The sequence below is a fragment of the Sylvia atricapilla genome, chromosome 3 (genome assembly GCF_009819655.1).
Source record: "Sylvia atricapilla isolate bSylAtr1 chromosome 3, bSylAtr1.pri, whole genome shotgun sequence".
NCBI classification, from domain to species: Eukaryota; Metazoa; Chordata; class Aves; order Passeriformes; family Sylviidae; genus Sylvia; species Sylvia atricapilla.
The window spans coordinates 9,032,291-9,059,173 of NC_089142.1; the positions used below are offsets into that span (position 1 = coordinate 9,032,291).

Here is a 26,883-nt window from a genome sequence, read left to right on the forward strand (position 1 = left end):
CCAGAAAACTTGTGAAGTCTATTGCTGGGGAGATTCAAACTCAAATGGTCAGAGCTCTGAGCAACCTGCTGCAGCCAGCAGTGCTCTGAGCAGGGGAATTGATCTAGAAAATCTCCAGAGTCCCTTCCTGTTTTCCTTCCTGTGAGTCAGTGTATCAGTAAGTGTGGTTTAAAAGGGCAGATGAAAAAGCAGAAAAATAACATTTTGGTTTGTATTTCCTATGCTTAACTTCTAGAGTGAAATTATAACTGCGTAGTTACACTTGTCCATGTACTCCATTCATCATTTGTGCTAGACTCAGGAGCAGAGAGATTGACCTCTCTTTCATTTGAGGTCTAAACCTCATGTTTGTGTTGGAACTACATCTCTTTCTAAAATTAAACAAGGGAATAGAAAATCAAAGTCACCTACTCCACCCTATAAAGTACTATAACAATATAATGGTGGCAGGGAAAGGAGAACAAGGGTTCTAAAACATTAAAACTTTCTTTCATGTAATACTGACATAAATTAAATGAAAATTATAATACATCTTTCAATTAAAATTCAGTCACAGATTTTACTTCACCAAAAATACAGTTTTAGCGTATAAAGAATATTGCTTTATTATCAAAGATACAGACAAAATGCACATGACATTTTAGGGGATTTAATGTAGCTAAACTTATGCAAAAGCCGCTGTAACAAAGAATAATTTGATACATTAAAAATGGCTGAAGCAGAAAAATTTTTATTTTACTATCTGCACTGGGACTAAAACCAAAACATTACCACAGCAGGTTTTTGTTGCATATTGACCTCAAGGGCAAAGTAGTTGGTCTCATCACTAATAAGAAGGAAATAGTGTAGAAAGGTGTTTGGAAAGTTCACCACTTTCTAGTGGTTTGTATTTCATTGTTGCCCTTTAACTTTGCATATGGGTCTATGATTGCTTAAAGGGAGACCACATTCAAGTAATCATAAATAACAGCTCAGAATAAAATTCAATATTCTGCAAAAGCTAAGCAAAAATGCAATTCATGTTGCTGAGGTTAAAGTTAGGGCTAGAACAGACTTTTTACAAGAGACTAAGTTCTGTACCTGAGCTAACATTGCTTGCTTTCTGCCTGCACTCTCAGAAACACCAGAAAACCTCTGATGAAGATTCTTACCCAAACACAGCTGTGACTCATGACTAACAGTTCTCATGGTCAGTTTTAGATAGCAACAGGGGAAGGCAAGAGAAAAAAGAACCACAAATTATTCAACTAGTTCTCAAATGTACTTATAAATGGAATTTATTTTCTTGAAATTCAATGTTGTATTTCATTTACAGTTTGCAGCTATTAAATATGAGGCAGTTGCTGTGTGAGCTGTTCCAGTACACACAGCTGCATTAACAGCTAGCTACAAACACATTTTACACTAGTGGGTATTTTCAAGAACCAAATGTCTCTTCAGGAAGTTTTACCACCAACTTTTCTTCATGTGCTTATGCAGTTTCAGTGAATTCTGTATGTTCTGTATGTACTTTCCACATACATGCACTTTTTTCTGTCTCTGCTGCCTTAAAACTAATTTCCACTCGTCTGTGGGGCAACACTAACAGAGACACTTCCATCTGTTCCTCAACAGGATTTGCTATCCTGTAACTGTTGACATGTAAAGGGCATTTTCTATTTTGATTGGACATTAATTGTGCTTTCTTTGGATTAAGCATTTTAAACTGAACTATGAAATAGCCTTAAGTATATAGGTCATAGCAATTATTGTGTTATTTATATTACTACAAGTCTGCAGCAGATGGCCTCCAGGGCTCTGGCCAGAAGAACCTATCTCCTGCAGATTTATTTGGTGCTTAGAGATACTACCAACTAACTTCTCAAACCTGCTTGAATGCCATTGTGCCTCTCATTTGATGCCAGCATAAATATTCCAGACTTACATGTTTCAACACCAATATTCCTCAAGGCCTTCCTGGTACCTGGCTATATAAAATGTTCTTACTTGGGCTTTGTCAGAAGTCATGCCCCTGCTGTTAAATGAAGTAGCCAGCCAAAGGGTGCAGCCTGGCCACATCCACACTTGTTAGTACTTGGCTCAGTTCTCCTTTTGGAACTGGGGGGTACCACTGTGGCCATTAGACAAAACTTACATTGTGTAGGAGTTTTTTCAGTCATAAGCCCCTGAAAAAACACAAAGACTGTACTGCAGCCCTCCAGGGTGACTTTTCCGTTTCACAAAACGTAGGCTGAATGCAGTGTGATGGTATGGGCTGGGTGAGAGAGCAAAGGCTGTCAGGACAGCTCTGCAAGACCCCACGAAATGGAGACCATCATGTTTGGTGGAGGCTTTTTCATCCTGACTACTGAGCACAACTTCTGGTGCAAGTCCATGCCCTGGAATGCACCCAGGACCGTTCAGCAGAGTGTTCACAGCCCCAGAACAGGGCAATGCTTGACCAATCTGAACAACCAGCACTGAAGAACACTCACTGGTCCTGTTTCATGTAGAAGTAAACACATAACCAAGGGACCTAATGCCAAATACTCATGAAAATATGACCTTATAAAGCACTACCCCAAGCTTTCATAACATCAATTTAATTTTTTCCCTATGCCTGAATTAAATTAGCCCTTAAATGTATTTATTGTATCTGATCTAGAAAAATTTTTATGCACATGAGCCACTTCAAGTTCACTGTTTTCCAGGATGCTGTTTGTTTAAGCAAGCCTATGTTTGTGTAGAAACTCTGGGACCAGTGCTCTGTGTTAGATCATCACATGCTCAAAGTTTTGAATTTGCTGTACTGTGGCTTTTCATATTTAAAAAAAGAAGCACAGGAGAGCAATACTACATACATATATATATATATATATATATATGAGATACATAAAATATACAACCTCCAACCAACTTCTGTTCCGATTCCAAAACCTTAAAGTTGTCTTTTTTAGTCTTATAATACAGAAACATCCACTAAAATGTTATTGTTACCATTTATGGTAGAAACATAACTCAAAGTCATAAGGACTTCATATACTCACACAATAGGGCACTATGAGACCATCAACAAACACTGCGTCAAGTTCATTTTTTTCTAAGGAGATGTGGAATAATGAAATCTTCCTACTTCAAGTTTCCCTTTGCCCACAGACCAGGGCAAAGTGTGTCTCCTACAAAGGGAAAGAGCTTTTTGTGACTTCCCTACAGTAACTTACCAACTCCAGTTCATATCAAATAAAATGCATGCATTCATTATTTTAATATCGCACATGAGCAAACCTGCCGCTGACAAACCAATTTTATAAACAGTTTAATAAAATGTACTCTGATCAACAGTACATCAAGCACTTAGGTGGTTTTTCTATATATTCAGCGCACATTAGACAAGCTGAGTTCTGGAATAAGAAATTACTTGAAGGATTTGATGTGAATCTCAGAAAAAAAGCAATGTTAGTTGCAAATAGGAGTATGAAAACTGTATCAAATCAGGTCAAAAGTCCATTCCGTCCTTGATAGCCTCTGACAGTTGTGCCAAGGAAGGGGCAAGCAAAGGGCAAGCACTACTTCCCTGGTATAAGCTCTGGCAGAGTGACAGCACCCAGGGCCACCTGAGCCTTCATGCAGTATTCTCATGTTTAACAGTCTGTGACAGATTTTCTTTCCATAAATGTGCCTTATCTTTTTGCAAACTCCTATGAAATTATAGAATTTGTGATATTTCCAATGAAGCTTAAGACTACTTAAAATACTTTTTGTTTTGAAACTGCTGCCTATTAGCTTAATTTGTTTTCCAAAGGTTTTGTATTAGAAATTACAATGAGGAACCACTGTCCATTCAACTTGGTTTCACAAACCATTGTCATTATTTCTCCAAGCTACTTTCCTCATTAGCTTGTCTTCCAACTTGCATTTTACTTTCTATTTTATTTTACTATGTGGAGGAATTTCAGATCTGTGGAAAATTTTGTCACATTTTCTGTATCTTTTGTAGATTTACTGTACCCTTTCTGAGAGACAGGAACTGTAGTCCCCATCCAAGCAGAGAGCACATCACCATCACACAGAGTAAGAATCATGCCATTCACTTCCAAATGGCTCCTAAATATTACCTGATTTGGAAGCAGAAGGCCTTATATTCCAAGTAAATACTCAGCTTTATCTCACATGTCAACATGTCCATCATTTTATTTTTCAGTAGGAATCAAGAGGTCCTTCTGCAACCTGACAATTTTTCTTAAACCTAAATAACTCAGTGTGAACAACAGATTTTATTACTCCAATGTCTGCCCCTTTTCCAGACTATTTATGCCTGTGTTGAACAGTGCTGACCTTCAGACAAATTCCTTTCAAGTCCTACCTGTTACACTGTCCATTGTAAAAGATGATAATAAATTCCTAACCTTTTTCTACTTTATCCTTCTACCAAGTATCCACTCATCTGAGGGTTGTAATGTTTATCTCATTGAGCTTGGTCACCAGTGCACACTACCAATTCATACACTGAGATAAAATATTCCAATTTTTGTTTCAAGTTTGAGCAAAGAGGGAGCTTGGTGCTAAGACACAAAAGGCTGGCTCCCCAGTCATCAAAACTTTACACTGTTTGTATGTTTTAGCCAACAATGCCGTCAGCATTACACAATTTTTTTCATTAACTAGTGCTCAAATCCCCTATATGCTAGTTATAAATCTCATTTCTCATGATAATTAGTCCACATGCTCAGTTCTTTCCTCCATTTGAGCTAGAGGTCTGTTTAGAGTAGGTGGTCAATGAGTCAATGGTCATGATCGTCTACTGCTGGACTTACCTTTCTCTCAGTTACCGCTCAGTCCTGCTGATTTCACTCCTGGTGGCTGTCATGCAGACATCTCATTCATCTTGGGATTGTCTTCCCTTTTCCTTAAAACAACAGATTAGCCAAGCACGTAACATTCACAATGCAACTGCTTAAATTCTTGCCCAAAATTCTTGCCCAAACCAGGATGGCCAACCATGTCTGGTGCACCACAAGTATGGTCAAGGGAGGTGATTGTCCCGTGCTGCTCTGCACTGGTATGGCCTCATCTTGAGTCCTGTGTGCAGCTTTGGATACCACAATATAAAAAAAGTTATAAATGTATTAGAAAGCACCCAAAGGAGAGCTACAATATGGTGAAGTTCTTGAGGGAAAGTCATATGAGAGCAACTGAGGTCACTGGGCTTGTTCAGACCAGAGAAGAGACTGAGAGGAGACTTCATTTCAGTCTTCAACATCATCATGAAGGGAAGCCAAGGGGCAGGCACCAATCTTTCTTTCTCTTGTGACCCATGACAGGACCTGAGGGAATGGCAGGAAGCTGCATCATAGGAGGTTTAGGTTGTATGTTAGGAAAAGGTTCTTCACCCAGAGAATTGGGCACTGGAACAGGCTCCCCAAGGCAGTGCTCACAGCACCAAGCCTGACACAGTTGAGGAATTGTTTGGACAACGCTCTAAGGCACACGGTGGGATTTTTGGAGTGTCCTGTCCAGGGCCAGGAATTGGATGTGATGATAGAGATCTGTCCCTTCCAACTCAGGGTATTCTATGATTCTATGATTCTCTGTTCATTGGCCTGGTTTGCCTTGATAGATGAGGTCACTTTGCTCCTCCAAAGAGTCCCACAGATTTCTGATGCACCACATCCTCCACAGAAAATAAAGCTGATGGTTCTCAAGTACATAATATCTATTCCTATTCCACTTCCTCTTATGTTTGTTTTTTCCCACTGATTTGATCAACCTTAGGGACTCCTTTTAAAGCTGCTCAGGTTTTGGTTAGAGGCAGTACTCCCCAGTACTCCAGCATCTCCTCTAGCATGTGATTACAGAGTCCAGCTGCTTCATGCCCAAATCTCTGTGTACCTCCTGAATAAACACTATCCATTCTTGCCAGTTTCCTACTATTCAATTTATTTCTTTTTACCTGCTACTTTGGCTTCAACTGGAAACATCTCTTCCAATGCTCCCATCCAAAAAGCAGCATTTTACATTAAAACCTCCCTGAGCTTCTCTCTGATAAGACGGGTTTAGTTTACGCATTTAATCTTCCCTGAGTTCCTTTCACACCTTACCTAACAGGCAGGCAGACTCTGTCAGGTTCCTGGTGCTTAGGGAAAAAAATTTACTGTTACTTTTTTTATCTTCATGGAATATCACGGAATCAAATAGGTTGGAAAAGACCTTTGAGATCATTGAGTCCAACCTATGACCTAACAGCAGTATGTCAACTAGGCCATGGCAGAGAGTGCCATATCCAGTCTTTTCTTAAACACCTCCAGAGATGGTGGCTCCATCACCTCCCTGGGCAGTCCATTCAAAGGTCTAATCATTCTTTCTGTGAAGAATTTCTTCCTAATGTCCAACCTAAACTTCCTCTGGCACAGCTTAGGCCTATATTCTCCTTTCCTGTTGCTAGCTGCATGGCATTCTTTTGCAAGTTGATCCTCAAAAGTTTACTTTTATTTTTTGGAGGGGGGAGGAATGTGTGTGCTTTAGTGTGTTGCTACAGTCCAGGTGCTCTTGGTCCAGTTTCCTCATTCAGGTGCAGTTGAGGGAAACATCCTTGGGGGTGCTAGGTAACAGCTGTCTCATCCTTGGGGATGCTGGATGACATCCCGGTTCCTGATGAGCCAGGAACATACTCAGGTGGCCAAGCAAGCCAATGGCATCTTAGCCCATCTCAAGAATAATGTTGCCAGCAGTACTAGGCCCTGGTGAGGCTGCAGCTCCACTACTGTGCTCAGTTTTGGGCCCCTCAGTTTAGAAAGGTCATTGACATTGTGGAGCGTTTTCAGTGAAGAGCAACAAGGCTCCTGAAAGGTTCTGAAAACATTATGAGGTATGCCTTCTGAGGAACAGCTCAGGGAGCTGGGCTCCTTTAGTCTCCAGACGGCTCATAGGGAACCACTTTGCTCTCTAAAACTACCTGACAGGAGATGGTAGTGAGGAAGGGGGTGGTCTCTTCTACCGTGTTTACAGTGAGAGCACCAAAGGAAATGGCCTTAACAGACTGGGGAGAGTCAGATTAGATACTAGAAAAAAGTTTTCACTGTTAGAGTGGTCAGGCATTGGATTAGGCTGTCCAGGAAGCGGTGGAGTGATCGTCGCTGGAGGTGTTTAAGAGGTGTCTGGATCTGGTGCCGGGTTGATGTGGTTTAGCGGTTTTGGGGTTGCAGCGCTGGGCTGATGGCTGGACCGGATGATTCAACCTTGGTGATTCTACACTTCCAGCCTTTAAACATGTTGAAGGATAAGCCTGCACTTCGCTACTCCGTTCTCTGCCGTTTTTAAGGCAACCCAGCCCGTTTTCCTCTTTCAAAACGACGTGCTCCTTTGCCAGAATTCCCAAAGAACCGGTGAGGTTAGAAAAAGCAACGACAGGCAGAAGGAAACCCCAAAACGCGCGTCCCGGGATGATCCCCCGCCCTCCCCTGTTCCAGCCACTCCCAAATAGGTGGCGGGCTCCCGACGGCCGATGGGCACGGCAGGGCCGGGCAGGAGGGCCGGGTAGGAGGGCTGGCCAGGGCAGGGCAGGGCTGGGTAGGAGGGCTGGGTAGGAGGGCTGGGTAGGAGGGCTGGGCGGGAAGGGCCGGCAGGAGGGCCGGGTAGGAGGGCTGGGTAGCAGGGCCGGGCAGCAGGGCCGGGCAGGAAGGACGCTCCCCTCCCTCACGGGGGTCGGAGCCGCCGCCCTCACGGCGCGGGCGCGGCGGGCCCGCCCTCAGCGCGCCCCGCGGCCCCGGCGGAAGGAGCGGCCCGGCCGCCCCCGCCCCTCCTCGCCGGCTGCTTCCGCCCGCTGTCGGCAGAGACAGCGCCGGCCGCCGCCGTGCCGGGAGCCGGGAGCCTGCCAGCGGGGAAGGTACGTGTCGCAGCGGCCCTGCCCTGTCCTCCCCTACCTCCCCTGTCCCTGTGCCGGGTCCGAGAGCCGCCCCGGGCCCCCCTCGGTCACCCCCCGCCGCCGTGCGGGGCTGGCCCGGAGCCTCGCCCAGCGGGGAGGTACCGCCAGCCCGGCTGTGTTGGGGGTCAGGTCTGTAAGAAACCTGTTCCGCCGACTAACGCTGGTGGTCCCTAGGCGGCCGGCTGGGGATGGACTGACACATCCCAGGCAGGACGAAGCACTTCGTACGTGCTCCCTTGACTTGTTTTGTCGTGTAGGAGATTTCATGAAACAAGTCCTAAGTGGTGTCTCCTTTTCTAGAAAATAACTGAGGTGATGCTATTTGTTGTGGTTTTTTTCTGTGTGTTAGCGCTTGTTCCTGTGAAGCATCTCTCGCAGCTGAGTGATGCGCGTTATCTTGGCATGTTATAAAACAAGAAACGAAGGAAAAAGCTGTGACCTGAAGGGCCTATAAATAGGAAGAGAGAAAAGTAAGATTATGAATTCTTAAAAGTTGCAAGTGAGATGAGAGGTTTTTAAGTAGAAAGAGGCGTGTTTGGAAAGGCAGGGAGTCCTGCAGGCTCACACCCTCCTTCGGGAACCCTGCTGTCTGTCGGGTTTGCTGTCCCTGCTGCTTCCAGGGCATCATCACTGTCAGCACCCACCTTCACGCCTGTATTTACGACACAAGAGAAGACTCCTGTGCCTGTGCCAGACGGGGTGAGCAGCAGGTTCAGGAAGCAAGTAAATGTTGGCGTGGAAATGTGCAGTGAAAGAAATAAGGGTTATGATGAAGGGCTATTTGAGGCATGACAGTTGTTGAGAGCTTTCTTAGTGTTAAGCTTTTGTTGTGTTGCAAAATGAAGAAACAGCTTATTTTCTTGCAACTTAGCTATAATATTAAAGCCTTGAATGATGCAGACTCTTATTTTTTTAGGTGTTGTATACTCGTGGCCCTCTGGGACTCTGTGATGCCCAGTTAAGGTCTGAGAGTCTATCCACATGGGCCTGTGTCAGAATTTGGATATGAATCAGTATTCTGTGTGTTTCAGAGACTAAAAGCCTTCAATTACTAATTGTGATTATTGCAGGTTCCTATTTTCTTGTGACATTTGCTTATGATGTCAATAAAGGAAGCGGTCACACATTTACAGACCGGGATAAGCAACGACATTAAGACTTTATACTTTCCATCATGGAATTACTGCGAAGTTTATATCAAAGTAGTCTAAGTCAGTGGTTTTTAATGAATCTTGGACAGTTCCCTAAGCAGATGCCTGTGAAAAAGGCAAGCATGTGTGCTTCTACTATACCTAATCCCACTCTGTAAGTATCCACTCTGCTTGCAAAAAAGTGCAGTCTAGGAACTTTTTGGAACAGATGTGCTGAGGTCTTAAAGATCCGCTGTGGATTTCTCCATCGACTCATCCTTGCCTTTGACCCATAGGTAGCTCTAGTTTTCCAAACATCCAGCCTCAAGTTGTTCTGTGGGTCCAAAATCCACTGACTCACTAATGTGTGTTGGTTTTCGACATACTTTCTGCTACGTCTACGTAGTATTATCTGCTTTGTTTGATTCACAAGGACAATTAAAATAAATTGTGTATGGGTAATGGTAAAACAAAATTTCCAATATGACTGCCAAGCCAAAGTACTTACTATTAATTTTGACAAGATTTACTCTAAAGCTTCTTAATTGTATGGTTTTCAATGCTGGGTTTTATTTATTTATTGGTTTGTTTTTAATCGGTAGCTTTGATTTCTTTTAAATAAAGCTTTATTTTTCCATTCTTATGGTTGGTTATAATGAGGGCACCTTGTCTGGAAGAAGGGGTAGTCCTGACTTTGAATGATGTCTAGGTTATTTTTACTGAGTGTTAGAATCAGAATTTCAAGGTTTCAGCTTTTGAGCATGCTGTGTATGCATTTGTACAGAAAACATATTTGCAGGATATGAAGGACAGCTAATTTTCACTTACTTAAATCAGGCATGCTTTTAATAGCAATGTGACTTTTTTCTGCTCCTGACAAACTGCTGTGTAGACACTGAATTCCCAGTGAAATGGTTGACAATGCTGGATTCCAGCTGACATACTGAATGATGGATTTAAGATGTCTGGGGAGGCTTGTAAACAGGTTCTACTGGGGGAAGTAAGTTATTCATAATTTAAAAGAATTTTCATTATAGGAAAAAAAAAGTGTGATATGAAATATCTGGGCTTAAAGAACAATTAAGTGTAAAACAAATCAAAATTTTCACCCTGAATACAAGCCTGACTACATAGTCACTGGTGAAATGGATGAGAAGTGCTTGTTTATCTCGCTGAGGTTGCACAACCTTGTCCTGGAGTGTGACAGTGCCTTGTTACCTACGTTAGGTAATCCTGATGTGCCAGAACAGTGTCTAACCAGCGATGCTACAACTTCAAGTTTGGCAGGGTTTCTTTCATCATTGTCCTTTTGTTTTTCTTCAGTATCTTTGCTTCTTCCTGCTGCTACCATGCTAGTCTCTTGGTTATTTCCTTTTCTCGTCTCATCTCCAGCTTCTGTTTAGATTTTGTTCCCATTATCCTTTCTTTAGACCAATTCTTTGTTCAAATCTTTAGTTTTAAAAGAACCCAAATGACTTGTGATACAAGTGTTTTTGCAGAAGTCTGACTCCTCAAATTTTACCTCCTGAAAGAAATTGTAGCACCAATTGGGAATGAGTATCACATGATAACTGGGTTCTTATTTGAACCTGTGATGAGCACAGGCTTTGTTCCTGTATGAATTTGTACACAGTCATGATTTATGTACATGTACACAGTCAGGATTTAGCAGAGTTATCTTGATGGGAGGAGCTGGGCCCTTGTGCAAAATGCTGTAACAGAGTAACTTCAGGGATTACTGGTGTGGTAACTTCAGGAGTTACTGCTGTGGTAAGGAACAAGCTGCAGTTCTCCCAGCATGGTGAATTGTCTTTAGATCCTCTTGTAAGTAGAACTGTAGGTCTGTATGGCAGGGCACTGGCATGTGCAGCCTTCCTGCAGCACTGCATCTGGAGAAACCTTCTGGCTCCTGCACCACAGTGTCCAGCCTGGCTGTTCAGTTCCCTGTCTCCTGATGAGCAGAGCCAGTGTTTCTTATTTGGACTCCAGGCCTCATATCAGTAGTACAGACAATTGCTGTAGTGGCTCAGAAAGGAATCTGATGCTACCTGGCTCATGTCTCCTGTTCATTGATTCTTCTGTTTGACTTCTTTGTCCTTTGCAAAGAGCTCCATACAGGCTTCAGTTTGTTTTCATCTCTGCGTGCAGTGCCTTTCTAACCTGTTCAGGTGAGTGGATGAGTATCAGAAGGTCCAGCTGCTGCAGGAAACATAAGGAGCAGGTGCTAAGCAGCAAGCACAGGTTGAGGGGTTACTGGAGAATGTAGCTGTAGGTTGGTCTACTGTGAGTAGATGGGAATTTGACTAACTCTTTTATGTCCTCATTAGAAAGCAAGAAAACCAGCAGCAGCTGGAGAGCTAAGCCTAAGGTGGGATAAACAGTTGATGTAAGAACATATGCAAGTGGAAATAAGAAAGTGAGAAGAAGAAGGTGTTTTGAATTTGGAGCGTATTTTAGTTTAAAGGAGAATAACCAACATGGAAATAGGGAAGAAGCAAAGAAATAAGGGAAAGTTCTGTAGGGAGATTGATGCTGAACAGCATAGGAAAGGATGGGGAAAGCCAAATCAAGAGCAGTGTGATGCTAATTGTACTTGTGGAGGTGTTTTTTTTTGTTTTTGTTTTTGTTTTTTTTTTTTTTTTATTTGATACCTGCTTCTTGCTAGTATTCATTATGCTCTTTGAAGTTTGCATTACAAGACAAGACAAAAGAATGAACAGTGCTCTCCATGAAGTAGCTAATCTTATTCTGATAGGAGGTGGAAAAGGAGTTATCAAGCATAAGGTGAAATGGATTTGCTTTTTTCTGCTTTTGCCTGTTGTTATTGCTGCTGAGAGATGGACGTTTCTTCAAATGCTTGACTTCTGGGAGCTGTGGTTTAAGGGAAATTGTTGGTTGCTGTTCCTTTAAATTGTTGCATTTTTGGGTTTCAATGACTGTTGGGCAGATTACCTGTATTGCTTAAACAGCTACCCAACAGAAATGTGGGACCTATAGTTCTTTTGATGTAGAAGAAAAAATAAGAGTATAGAACATATGGTTGAAGAGCCAAATAGTTTTTTGGCAATTTTTTTTTTTGTTTTGAAAATGTATCATTTTCCTGAGGGATAGGAGGAACTGCTTGGTAAAGAAGCATCACCTTTGTTTAGTGAGCAAGTGGGTTTTTTCCCTGAACTGAGACCACAAGCAGGCTTATTTGCATATGTTTCCTCTCTCTCAATGTTATTGTAAGTTTCTTCTTGTCCATGTGCCCTTGATAACCTGTTCCTTCACTTTTTTTTTCTTTTTTCAGTACATTTTGATATTTCTCTCCTTTAAAGCAATACTCTCTGAAAGGCCATGTCTTCTCCCCCATAATTCACATAACTGTTCGCTTTTGGACATGCTTTGGTTTGTGTGGTGATTTGTGCTGAAGTTTAGAGACCAGAGGTGTTTCTTCTCTCTGTATCCAAACACAAGCATGATGGATTCTTGTTCATGAAGTATAATATTCTCACCTCTAACTATAGTTTAAAACTAAAACTATAGTTTTAACCCAGTCTGTAATTGTGGTGTTACATTTCAGTTTTTGCCCAGTGCCTCCCAAAATACTGATGTTCAGCATAATTAAAAAAACAAATTGCATACTTTACAAACTTTACTGTACTTTTGGCAATTTTCTCATGCTACCCATTCCAAAGTGATTTATTCTCCCTTTGACTTTCTAATGCAGTGGGCAGCTGGGAGAGTTTATTTTCAAGATTCTCTTGACATGAGTATGCTATGTCTTTGAAATTTGTTGGTCAGAAGAGACCTGGCATAGTTTTTTTTGGTTTTTTTTTTTTCCCTGGAAACCTTTCTTACCATGTAGACATTGTACTTCAGCAGCAACTTTTTATGTTCTTTCACATACGTACTCTATTTGATTGAGGTTTTGCTAACATTGCAGTTTAGTCTCAGAATATAAAGTATATTTATTATACCCACATGTTATTCATGCCTACCACCTTCTGTTTATTCCCCTGTGAGATTTCAGTTTTAAAAACCCTGTTTTTTTTCTCTGCATCCAATACTTGAATGCAGTATTTGGAGGGAGAGCTGTCTTTGAAAGTTACCTTCACCAGTAAATTTCAGTAGTGTGTACAGATGAACAACTTTTTCTTCCTTTGAGACTAAAAGATTTCCCAAAATCCCACTTTCTGTTCTGTTCTGAAAATGCTTCATATTACACTAAATTAAGCCATCCTATTTGCTTTCATGCAAATGAAACCATCATTATTTCCTTGAGCAGATTTGTTTCTTTAAGCAACAACTTTCTTGTCCATTTCATTTTAGGTCATGGATAGTCTTAGCTTTATCATTAGTCCTGTGTATTGACTAGGAAATTGGGAATTTGCTGGGAGAATAGATACCACTTTCTTGTAATGTGTGGGATTCTCAACCTTAATTGTGCTTATGAAGTTACTTAAAGAAAAAACAAACCAAGACAAATAACTTGTACTGTTTGGGGTCATTTTCATGTCAGTAGCTCTCAACAATTCATGAACAGTTCACTTTTGAAGAAGTGAGAGATACCATCTCAGTGTGATTAAATAGAATGGCAGAATGTGATATGTAGGACCTCTTCCACTGTATCCTGAAATGTGTTAGATAAAGCATACTCCACTTTTAGAACATCATGTCTTTATTCTTTTGGATGCATGCGTAGTGGCTGATATTGTGCGAAGTCTCAGGGACCCTCGGCCACACCAGGGTAACTTCTCAGGGTTTCCTTTATGTTTGCTTTCACTCCAGTGCTCTGTGTTTCTAACTAAGTGTTAAACTGTGACAGCAAATGAAGGAGCTTTGGTCTAGCTGGTAACAAAGGACATGGATTCTGCTCTTGGGGCACTGGGCAAGCGTGATGGGGTTTGTGACCTTTGTTAAAATGGAGGTCTGTGCCAAAGGGGAAGGAGACCAGGCATCAAACTTGGAGTTTTGTTGCCAGAGCTACAGTGAAACGTCAGATCCCTTTGCTGGCTGTTAAATGCTGTCGACCAACAGCTGATGCTTTCAGAGGTGTGACTGCTTTCATAAAGGGCTGCCAGTGTGCCTGATCTCCATGGAAGTATTTCATTTGCTTTTTCACTTTCTTGAGGGTAGTGGGGAAGTCAAGGCCAGGGTACTGTAGTAGTTCCATTATGATAATTAAAAGAAGTTTATTGTTTTTTTAGTCATCAGTACCTGCTGAACTTCTCAAAGCTAAAACTCACATACAAAGATTAGTTAAAAGTTATGGTGGGCCTTCCTAATCTATTTTCCCAGGGTTTTGATCATCCTATCTGTTGAATATTTTTGTGCCAGACCAATGTATCATTGTGAGATCTGAAAATGTTTTTCTGATTTCTTGATTCCCAAACTCCAAAAATCTTTCAAATTACTCATGTCAGAGCAAAACACTTTTTTAGAATAAGGTTGGTGGGGAATCCATCTGTTCCTGATTTTAGACCTCAAATGGAGCTTTCCAATCTAACAATTTTTTGATTTGTGGGTCCTGTCCTACTTTGATAAATAGCTGTCCCAATAATTGCTTTTATAATGTTTGACAGTGACAAGGGACCACTTATCTGGTGCAAAATGGATACTCAGTAGTTGATTTCCCTACATCTCTAATATCAGGTGCATACTTTCTTAGTCATTGCTGCAAGATTATTAATGGTATTAGGACGTTAAAAGATTTTGCAGGTAGGTCCAGTTCTTAAAACTGGGCTTTTCTCTCCTTAGGTCTTTGCACAGTCCCCCATGTATTATCTCTGAACAAGGTTCAGACCTGAGGAGTGATTGCATTTTTCATTCTGCACTTCAGCTTTTTATCATTATAACCCTAAACATGAGTGAGCTGTACCCCGTTTCCACATGTGTCACTGATATTTTTATAGTCATCAGTGAAATTCTCCCAGCTGTTTTTGAGGGAAGGGCATGGGGAGGAATGACACAGGAACAAAACCAATTGAAGGTATATATTTGCTAGCTCATCAAGTGATCACTACAAACAAGGCCTCCTAATTACTTCACTGGTTTTAAAGGAAAGCAGTTGTTATTTTGTAGAACTACATTGCTTCGTCTGATGTGTCCATAGTGTTAATTTTTTAACTTTGTTCATTTTTACAAACAATGCCTAACAGATTTTATTTACTAACTCAGAGCTAGTGTGAAAGGGACTCGTATATGACTTTGACAGAGAATTGTACTGGAAAGTATATTGACGAAATGTTTCATTTTTATGTGCTGCTGGCTGCTGCTGCTTCTTTTCTTACACAGAATTGGTCAAGATTTGTGACCGATGTCACAACAGCTTGCAAAGACTTTGGCCTGTATTTATTGTTTTCCTTGAGAAAATCTGACATCCATTGTTTGTTATTTGTCCAGATAAATTTTTATGAGATCTGAGCACTGTGTGTCATGTCCTACCTCATCTCTCACATCATGTAATCCCCCCTTCTGTTGTTCCTCTGCAGTTTTCTTACCAGGTCGGTCAGTCTGTCCCTTTCTAATTCTTAGCTATGAGCATGTAAGTTCCAGTCTGCAGATCAAAGAGCTTATGTCAGGTCTGGATGATTCTCCTGTGAGAATAATGTTGTAGAAATTGTCAGAGCCTTAGTGTAGAAGGCAGCTGAAGGAATCTTGCTATTTTCTCAGGTATTCTTTTTCATTCTAGTGTTGAATTCTGTCACATAAAATCACCTATTGGGGCAGGGTTTCTTTTTTCTTTAAGCTGGTACAGCTAATCAATAGAATACATCTACTGGAGTTTTCTATATTTTTGGGGGACTGGTCTAGTTTAGATTCCTTTTCTCTGACCTAAATACTTAGTTATGGCCATGTACTGAGTTCATGAGACTTTGCATTTACTAAGGTACTAGAAAACTTGTTTAAGATCCTTGTCGTACCTCTGGCTTTATTTTTTCTGCTGTTTTAGGGCCATAAGAACTATGAATTGTTGATTTGTGGAAAACTCTGGAGAAAACTTAGTCCATCCTTCTGTTGAGATTAGAATTCCTGTTTTGTCCAGCTGAGTCTTAAAAACCTTCAGGAGAGGTTCCACCACCTTCCTAGTGATCATCTGTTGCCTTCTTAGCAACTGGTTTTTATGATGCCTTGGAGTGTCAAGACACAACTCATGGCTGTTGCCTCTTGTTTTACCATCTTCCACTGCAGAGAAAGGTTTGGCTGTGCTGCTTTTGCAGGCCTCCTTCAAATGGCTCTAGGCTGCTCTTTGATTACAGCATGGGAGAGTGAAAAAGCACAGTTCATAAAGCTTTTCCTCTAGCCTAGTTATTTACTTGACCCTCCCAAGTTTCCTTGTGTTCTTGACGTGGTGGGGTTGAACAGAGCTGGTCTCAGTGTTGCAGGTATGTTTCTGATGAAAATCCTGAGTTTTATAGGCTCCAATATTGACCCAAGATTACTTGTCAGCTGGCAGACAGTAGTTGATTATCTTTTAAGTTTGTTCAGTTACTTTTCAAACTATGTAAGTCAGTTTATTCAACCTGCATTTCCTTGGCCTAGAAAGAAGGATGCAGTGGGAGACAGTGCCAGAATTCTTAATAAGGCAGTGTGCATTACATTTTCATATTTTCTATCATTCTTGTAGCCAGGTATTTTACAATCGAGGGCTATTGCATTGCTTGACCATGGTTTGCTCTTGGCAGACTGGTCTCTTATTCTGAATTAAGATCTTTCCCTTTATTTGATTAGAGGAACTTACACAATACTTATTCCTGTGAATTTTCCTGTGGTCTCAGCTGAGCCAGATCTGCCTATAATGCCTTGGGTGCTCTTTCTTGTCTTTTCTGAAAGAAAATGGCTCTGATTTTAAATACCTTGTTATCCTTAACCATCAATACCTCCACTGATTTACAGTGTTTTTTGATAAACAGCATCCTTGCAATTAGCACGTTATGGTGTATATAGTCCAGTCTCATGAATTTACATTCATCCAACTTTGTAGGTTATCCTTAAGATGTAGTCCAGGTCCTTTCCCAAAAAAGTGAAAGCAGGTCAGGTTGCTGAAAACGTGGTCCAGTTGGAGAATGTCCTGCCTTTCAGGGCATCTTTCATTATTTGATAGTCTTAATTGTACGTGTGGAGGAAACCTTTGTTATTGGAATTTCCTTCATTACGTCTTTTTGCTGTTTTTCCTTGTTCTTTGGACATACATCACATGCTTCAGCACCCATATCATCTAATTGGCTTTCTCCAGTATATTGACGTCTTGCTTGTCCGAGGAGTCCAGAACTGGACACAGTTTTCCAGATGAAGTCTTTCCAATGCCAAGCAGCAGAAAATAAACATGTTCCAAGATTGCAGGCTGTTTCTTTTGTAGCCTTGTGAACACTTGAGCTTGATGGTTACAGGGGCACATTACTGACTCACTTTCAGCTTGTGAAATTTGTGTCTTTTTTGACAGCTAGCTTTTGAGCCCCCAGCCTGTGTTTGCTGCATTGGGTTGCTGAACTGTTGGTGCAGGACTTTTCCATTTGCCCTTAGCTTTCATGTAGTTCCCACCTCTCCAGCCTCCAGTCAGGGTCCCTTTGGATAGCAGCCTTGCCCTCCAGTGTTGCAGCTGGTTTGTCTTCCTCCCCCTCACACTTTGCACAACCTTCTGAGAGCAGCTCCTGTCCTCTGTGCGGGTGTTCGGTGGAGGCATTGAACATTATTGCCCAATAGTGATCCTTGAAGGGAATCGCTGGTGTGTTAATGGTGGTTTCATGTTCTTAGTTACAACTTTGAGCAGGATTTTTTTTATCTTTCTGTGAACTGAGATGAGGTTGACTGGCCTAGAGGTCCCTGGACACTCTAACGTGGGCATGGTCGCTTTTTATTGCAGTTTCCAGACATGTTTCCCAATCATAGAATTGTTAAAAAAGAGCTCTGACAGCATTGAGTCTGACTGTTAACCCAGCACTTCCATGTTCATCAGTAAGCCATGTACCCAAGGGCCACATCTGCCCATTGTTTGAACTTTTCCACCACTCTCATGGGTAGCTTTTTCCAAGGTTATTGTGACTTACCAGGAAGGATAGAGAGTGGCCTCACAGTAGCTTTGGCCATGGACACCTTGGAGTGTGTCTCTTATGACTTTGTGGAACCTTGTATGTCAATCTGCTGCAGTGGTCCTTTCTCCTTTATTTTGGTTTCACCATTATTTTATGAAACTTACCTTTGCCCTTGTGGTTACCATTGCATCTTTCACTGCACCATCGTGCTTCAGAATAGGTGCACCAACCTGTTTGTCTCATCTGGTGATCAGATAGTTTATATGCCAGATATCAATTTACTTACTCTGATTATGTTATGTGGTGCTAGTCTGAGTTTGTGATAACTGTTTCATTGTATTCTTTAAGTGTAGATTCAATTCTGTTATTTCCTAGTTATCTTTGAAATAAAATATCAAGTCCAATTAATAGTGTAGGATGGAGCAATTAAAATATGCTATCAGGAAAGATGCATAAATAATTAGCCCTGTGTTTGCAAAGTTCACTTAGCTTTACTATCAGCCTTTTACTTTGGGCTCAGTTGAACCAAAGATGAGAAGAATTGGTCCTGTGGCAGAGGTAATCTGCCCTTTGTGGATAACTCTGTTTCCGGATTTTCCTGTCAGAAAAAATTACTGTAGGTGGCTGCTGGATCAGTAGTGAGACAGCTTGATATACGTGCTGGTTTGCAAGTGCAAGTGTATGTCTTCATATGTTTTTACTATAGGTTTTGCTAACCAGGAAAGGATTTTTCTAATCCTGAGGTGGCAACCAAGAAGTCGGTCACATGATTATTCCCCTTATCAGTTCATGTATTGGCACCAGAGGCTTTGTATCCTGTAACAGGAGTTTGTTTTCTGGTAGACACCTACATGAAGGGTGTGTTAATCTAGAGCTAAAGCCCTGTGAATTGAAACCTGTATTTTGGTATTCTAACAGAAATTTTGATACTAGTTTAATCACTCTTGACAGAAACTGAATTTCTTGTAACACTTTAGATGCACATTGTTAGGATTTATGTGCAGGGGTTGAAGAAAAGGAAGAAAATATGGCTTGGGATGTAATAAGGTCTGATTTCTTAGGTAATTGCATCTCTTTGAGTCTTTTTAACTTTCTCCATGATAACTCGTGAAACTCCCAACAGGAATGTTTGTCCTTCTGTCTCAGCATTCTTGGAGCTGCTGTGGCACAAACTGTGCTCTCTGTGGGCTGATAGAACCTGTAGGAACCTTTCTCTTTCTGTTAAATATTTGGAAATTTTTAGACCAGCTTAAGATATTTCTAGAGGAAATGCAGTCAAATTGTGCCAAAGTTAGATGCCTGTAGTAGAAATACTGTTCTTAAAGCTTCATTTAGGAAGAAGGAAAGAGATCCAGAGGTATTTTTGGCTATTACTGATTTCATCTTGAAACAGGTCTGAATAGTATTCTGGGAGTATATCCACTCCCTGTTTTTCTCTTTGGTCCATTTTTATTGCCAAAGGTCATAAAGTTGCAAATTAAAAACTCAGATATTACATAGAGCTCAGATATTACATAGAGCTTGTACAAAGAAGCCATTTGGGATTGTCTCAGGCAGTTTTTCAGATATTTCTTCTCTAGTGTGCAAGTCTTCCTTTCAGGTATTGCAACACTGTGTGTTTTTGAAATTAGACGTTAACTTAAAGACTGGACCAAAGCTATAACAACAGTCTGTGTGAACCTGAAAATCCTCCCACGCCAGTCCAAAATGTATTGCTGAGTTTTCTGTTGTCATTGCTTAACTTCTGACTTTAACATTGCAAATACTTCTTTTGAATTGAAGGGTTGTCAGTGGTATTTCCATTTAGATTTGTTGTGTGAAATCAATTCAGAATGAAAATATGTAACAGATTTTACTGGTTCATGATCAGAAACTTTGTCCAAAACCTACTTTCCTGGATAAGAACTTGTTAGTTTTGCTTCTTGGATTGTAAACACCTCAGTAAAGGGATGACAACTTGTGTTTACTGTGGTTGTCGACGTAACTGGATTTCTTTGTTGAAACTGCTCTTTGCTTCTTTCTGCTTTAAATGATAAAGAAATAAAATAGATAATAACATGGCAAGCAATAAAGTAGTGAATTTGTCTGCATTATCATTAAAAGATCTTTTTAGAGGTGCTGGGGTGAAATTGGCAAATGGGGGTACAAGATTTCAGTCAGAGAATTGTGCTGTAATTGACAGAATTAAAGAATACTTCTCCCTTCCCTGCAGAAGTGTTTTCCATTTGTACTATATTCAGTTTTTTTCAAGGTGGTACTTGTTAGTTCAAAACAAAACAATTTCTGTCTTTTCTGCCTTGGTTGTTCTTTACATTAAACCTTTTAAAACCCCTGATTAAAACTGGGGGAAGTAAGGAAATGTTTCTTCAAGTGTACTTTTCTAATGTTGTCTAATGTCATTATTTAAAATTTCAGTCAGATCTGTTCCTTTTAAGTTGTGTAGCACTGAGAAATTTTCTAGTGACTATTAGTGAGGGTAGTGCCCCCACTTAATAGTGCAGCAGACCTTGTCGATATTTCAGGCTTTGGTTTACGTGCCTGAAATTTCACAAACTGATTAGGAAATAGAATTTTTGTTCTTGTACAAAAATGAATGGTCCTTTGTCACTAAGCAAAAATAATTGACGGGCCTAATGTTATTTTTAACTATGCTTTTAATGGTTAAAGGTCATGGTGTTATGCTGCAATATGCAGTTTTATTAGGAGGCACAAGGAACTTGCAAAGACATTCATGCACTAGTTCTGTTTGTTTGGTATTTTTTTCATTTGTTTGCCTTCAAACAGGTTTCAGATGAATCTTTTCAGTGGACAGTATGAACAAGAAATTTAAAGTTATTTGCCTTTAAGGTAGAATAGAGCTTATTGATCAGTTTGTCATTGTGTATTTCTGTGACAGAAACTGAAAGATGCTTTCTCTCATGTAGTAGTAACATGTGTCAGCTTCCACAGTTCCTTCAGACCTCACATACTGAACTGGGCCTGAGATTACTGTCTATGACATTTGTTGGGGGAGTGGGGTTTGGTTTGGCTGGGGTTTTTTTGCAATTATTCTGGGGGAAGCATAATAGCAAAGAGACAACTCTGTAAGTATTGACCTGTTGTAACAGTATCTTATTCTGTTAACAGCAAACATGCGGTCGGGGTCTGAAGAGCAGGTCCCCTTACATGAAGAATTTATCTACTGTTGTGGAGCTGCTACCCATGTCTTAAAGTGTGGGCCCTGGAGAGACCTCTCAAAAGATGAAAGTAAAAATCTACCCAGGCTCTTGTTCATGATTATTCCTGGTAAGGGTCTTTTTTTGTTTTAAGTCTAGAAGTTTGTTGATTGAAAGGGCTATGTCCAGTTTCACTTTCAAAGATCTCCATGTAAGTGGTAGATTTTGGCTTGTGCCCATGGCCAAAAGATCAATAAATAGCAGTTGTGAAATTTCTTTGTTACATTTAATTGCTACTGGTGCCTTTATTTTTAACAGTGCCAGAAGGCAGTACTTAGAAATTAGGATATCTTAATAATTTTCTTCCTGGTGGTAGTGTACTGAGAGCATTGTGGATTTTTGTTTGTTTTCATAGCTCTTCTTCCATTTATCTCTTGACCTTGGAGCGCTTACTGCAGTGTCAACTGTATGCCAACTGTCAGATGAAAGTTACAATACTTGAGGAGAAATTCTAGATTCAGTTGTTTCTTTAAGTTGTTTTTTTTAATAGTAAAAGTTTTTTAACTTAGATTTTTGCACATGAATTTTTATGGTGACCCTCTTGAAATCAGTAAGAATTGTACAGTTCTTCATTATATTTAAATGTGGCTGTCTTAAAATGAGATCTCTGAACTTGCATTTGGCGTATGTTAAAATTAATGGAGAAGTCCTAATTTCATTAAAGTCTACCAATGAACTGTAGGAGTTCTGTCTTCAGCAAAAGTAGAGCGTGAGCCCACTCCAGCACAGATACTGTGACTCCTTCACTGCCTTCCAGTTTGCAGATTTCAAATGCTTTCTGTAGTTTATTTGAATGCACTGGATACTATTATTATTTCCCCCAGAATGAGTGGTGCAGATAATGACTTTTCTGAGTATCCACAACTTTGGTTCACTGTTAGTGTACCTAATTGCTGTTTATGAGACTGTGTGTGGGCTTGGTCTTTACTTAGTGGTGAAAGAGAACACAGGTGCAGTTTTTCAGGGGTTTTTATTTCAGTGTTTTGGAAGGTCCATGGAATATTTTATGTTAGTTTCCTTGGACACAATGGTTTTATGCCTTTGCCTCCAGGAGTTGAATACTAACTTTTAAAGCCAGTGACAGTGGAGTTTAAATTCTTTCCTTAACTGAAAAAAAAAGGCTTCTATTGAGTGCATCTTGTTCCTGGGTTGTGGGGAATAACCTTTTAAACCAAATACACTATACAGTACCTCTTTAGTACCTCTCTGGAGGTACAAGGCATTTGTGGAAGGTTTAACAGAACAGCTGAGTTCAGAGTTTCTTTTTCTCCCATCTTGTGGAACTTTCACCTGTCTTCAGGCTGCTACCTTCTGTTCGGGGTGATAGGAGAGGCTGTAACAAGGATAAATCTGTAAAGCTAGATTATATCAGTAGAAAGATATGTAGGGGAAAGGCACAAAAGTCAAGCATCAACATCCAAGGCATGTTACCTCTACAAGGTGTGTAAGTTACTCTGTTCAAAATGTGCCAAGTCACATACATTGCATGGTCTCCATATTCATCATAGGAAACTTTTAATGCAAGAAAATATAGTGGCAGGGCTACATGGAGCTGATTTCCTGCAGAACAGTTCTGTGGAGACTCAAGAACTCTAGTTCATCTTAACTAGATAAATGTTCAGAAATAGACATCAATGAAATAGTCACTGTCCTTCTGTCATGGTCTTCAGGCTTATGCAAGCAGCTGATTTATGGTTTTGCTCTTATTTCAGAATTATGTTGGTAACAAACTGGAAGTTCTCTCACCACGAAAACAATTTCAAACCTCCGCAACCACTAGGATGCTATCCTCACTTTAGGTGCCCAAATTCAGTAGTGAATTAAGTTACTCAAGCTGTGGCTGGCAGGGAGCTTAGTGGGACCTGACATAACAAAGTGCAGTTTTGCATCTGGTAGAACAAATGGTGGGGGTTTTTGCTACTGTTACATGCCTCATTTTAGCCTTCAAGGGAAGGCTTATCTCCCAGTGCAAAAAACACAGCCTTAGGAGAGATCCAGACATTTGGATCATCTGGCAACATGTTTGTGTACCTAAACAGTCAGGATTACAATTCCTCTTGTGCTTTTGTAACTTCCTGAGTATGAAATGTGGAGCCCTTCTGGAGTCCAGCAATTTTCACACTTGAAAGGCATGGATTCCTGGTTGAGATTCTTTATAGAATGAGGGGCAAAAGGACTGCTTGGTACGCAAGTCAAGGAAAGCAATAGCCAGACAAGGGCAGCTCTGGCTTTAAAAAAAAGAGTATGCACAGCCAAGTGTTGAGTGATCTGAACTGAGGATCGTTAGTCCTGCTCCATGTGTTACTCTGTTCTGTGTAATAAACTGCTCTGGTACATACTTTTCCAATCCTAATGAAATTCAGGCATGTGATTTTGTTAACATGTAGTTGAACCAAACAGAGTTTGGGTGGGTGGATATTGAGGAAGATGACAAAATTCTCAGCTTCTGCTGCAAATTGTTGCATGAAATTTGAGAATAAATTCTGTATATTTATTTTCATTTTGTATTTTAATCATGTTGCTTCAAAACAGGGAGGATTCCTCTCTTGTCCAACTTAGCCTTTTCCCTCTCCTCAGTTTAAAAAAGAAATAAACAAACTCCAAAACATTCTCCTACTCTGAAATCAATGGCAAAATTCCCACTGACTTGAAATGAGACAGAATTCTGCCTCCTGAGAACTGATAGCTCACTGTGCTTGAAGCAGTTGAAAAACAGAACATGTGGCAGACTTCAGTCTCATTTAACTGTGAGCCATCTTTTTATATTAGGGGCAGTGTGTGTGAACTTATAATTTTAATAAAGCTTTACTGTATTAGTTGGAATGTTTAATACACACTTTTTGTTTCATGAAATTCTTTGTGTCCACCAAACCTCTGCATAGGAGTAACAATGTGTTAGTAAAGTAATTACTATATAGAAGGTCCAATTTTCCCTCAGTCCAGAATATATGCATATACTTATTTGACTTTCTTAATAGGAATTCTTTTCTATTAAAATTGATTGATTACTCATGAGAATAACATCAAATATGTACAGCTGAATGATCAGGTCCATGATTTTCTCGAAATGTAGGTGTAATGGAAAGGACAGGAATTACTGTTTTTCCTCTGGTGTCCTAAAGTACTGTTTTCCCTTTTACAGTGTTTGTTTAGTGTAAAATTAGCAATGAAGTACAAAATCTACTACAGCAATATTTAACATTGCTTGTGTTCATTGAAAACCAGAATCCACAGTGTAATGGAATTTTTTTTCTGTTATAATAATATCTGTCTATTTGTGCCTGTATATTTATGAAACATTTAGTCTTGTAAATAAATACAAATTTTAAAACCACTGTGCCGCTTAGCTCATGACATTTTGCTTTTCCTCAAAGCTTTTCTTGCATTTCATTGCAGGAGTATGTTGGGATACCTTTGTTCCAGGTTTCCTAATTTGTGTTACCATTGCTGTAAACAAGGCAATTTTGCTATTTACAATCTTGTGCTTGGGAAGCATATATAATGTAAATAACCTTTTTTTGTGGTAATTCATGTTTAATTCATTAATATACAAAAATAATTTCAGAATCTGGTTCTCTAGCCTGCATGCAGAGTACTCCCTATGCTTTACCAAGTTTCTTAATCTGCTTGTTGGCAGTTGGATCACTGCTGGGTTTTTGGATCATCTTATTGTTTTACCAACTCATGCTGTCACTTGGTGATGTTTAAGGGCTATGAGGACTTAAAGAAACACTTTTTTCAAGTACAAAGATCTTTCTTTTGAGCTGATTCTCTGAGTCAAGAATTGCTTATGCACAACAGAAATTGTGGACTTGGAGTCTCATCTTCTCCTAGGAGTAGTTAGATATACTTACATCAATAGCCTTATTTCAGTTGAAGACTACTGAACTATTTTTCAGCAGTGAAAACAATTTGCCTGGATTATGACAAGTTTTTAGTGTATTCTCTCTTGAGATGAGAGTTCCTGTTAGTTTTAAAATCTTTAAAGTTCTATTTTTGACTGTAACATAAGGGCTACAAAAAGCTTTCTGTACGTTATCTGGCTTTTGTCTTCACCTGCTGTTTTACTTAACAGTCATCACCCTCAACACTTCCATAAGGAAAGTTATAATAAGAATCACTGTGTTATAATACTTCACAATAATACTAATTGTATTGCCCTGAAGCTTAGTTTCTTTGTATTTCGTTTCTTTGGCTCCCACTGAAACAGCTTTTTGAAAGTTACTAATCTTTCACTCTGCTCAGCAGTTTCTGGAATGAATTGTTCTTCAGAGGGTCTGCTGTCACCACTGAGACTGAGGGGTAAAAGAATCTTATTTCCTCATTCAGCAAACTGTGTAAAGCATGTTTAATTCTCTTCAGTTTGGTTGAATGAGCGTTGATTTATACAAAATTTATGTGACTAAATCCCCTTGTTGCTACAAAATCTTTTTGTTATAACTCGGTCTGCAACAACTGAATTGGATCTAGTAAGGACTCTCAGTATCAGCAGATGAGCTTGCAGTGTGTAGCTTTTGGCAGCCTGAACCAGGACATAATCTGGAATCCTCTGTAGAATCTTGGCGCCTCATGTGGATGGGTCAGAACTGGTTATATAAAGCAAAATCTGATTTTGGAGTCAAGATCATTGAATTACTTAGGGAAGGTACTTTATCTTCTCAGACACTACTTTCCAAGTCAGCAGCCAGGACCTCCTCCGCCAGGACATAGCAGTGTTCACCATTTGCCTTTGAAATGCAACTGGAGGAAAGGGAATGTTGCTGGCAATGGACAGAGATACTGAGGGGAAAACAGATTTCTTACCTCCTGGACAAGGGGCATTCTGAGTTCTGGGTCATGTATGTTTTGTGCCTAAAGTCACTGAATGAGCTCCAGGACCGAATTCTGTGAACGAAGCTGAGAACTTGTTCTGTTTGAATGATTAGATTGGTCTTTCCTTTCTAGTTTTATTGTTGGATTTTATTTGGGTTTTTGGCTTCCTTTGGTTTTTTGGGGGTCTTTGTTGGTTTGTTTTTTGTTTGTTTGTGGTTGTTTTTTTGGTTGGTGTTTTTTGTTTGGTTGGTTGGTTTTTTTGGTTGTGTGGGGGTTTTTTTGTTTGATTGTTTTGGTTTTGTTTGTTTTCATTTTGTTTTGTTTTTTGTGGGGGTTTTTTTGTTTGTTTTTGTGGTGGTTTTTTTTTGGGGAGGGGGGGTTGTTTGTTTTGGTTTTGTTTTTGAAAGAATACTACCAGAGAATCATGCAGGAAAAAAGTTTGTCCTCCTGGTCTTTGCAGTTTTGTCACTATCAGCAGGATTATGAGAGGTCTTATGAATTTTGGTTTTGTTTGTTTGCTCTTTGCTTGGTAGTTTATTTTTGGCAGGGGATGGGGGTTGGAGGTTGAAAGTGGGGGCTGGTCAGGCTGAGTCCATGATGTGGCACCTGCTTCATAAAGGCACTCTATATCCCAATTTCATCCAGCTTGATATTAAACAACTAATTTAGATGCTGAGGGAAGGAGCATAAATTTCTGGGTAGTGTGTAGAACCAGTCGGTAGGGATGGCACTACCATGAGCATTTCTGCCCACTGAGGGATTAGGTTGGCATGTGAAATCTCCAGCTGTGGAGGTAATTAAAACTTGAC

General features: G+C 40.2%; 1 protein-coding gene across 1 annotated transcript in view; it reads left to right on the forward strand.

The window, feature by feature from the left end:
- Positions 1-7,755: 7,755 nt before the first annotated feature.
- Positions 7,756-26,883, forward strand: part of LDAH (lipid droplet associated hydrolase) — a 111,406-nt gene continuing 92,278 nt past the window's right edge. The window contains exons 1-2 of the mRNA XM_066314732.1: positions 7,756-7,861; positions 21,174-21,332. Coding sequence (XP_066170829.1) covers positions 21,179-21,332 — 154 coding nt within the window. The 5' untranslated portion in view covers positions 7,756-7,861; positions 21,174-21,178. The remainder of the gene's footprint in view (positions 7,862-21,173; positions 21,333-26,883) is intronic.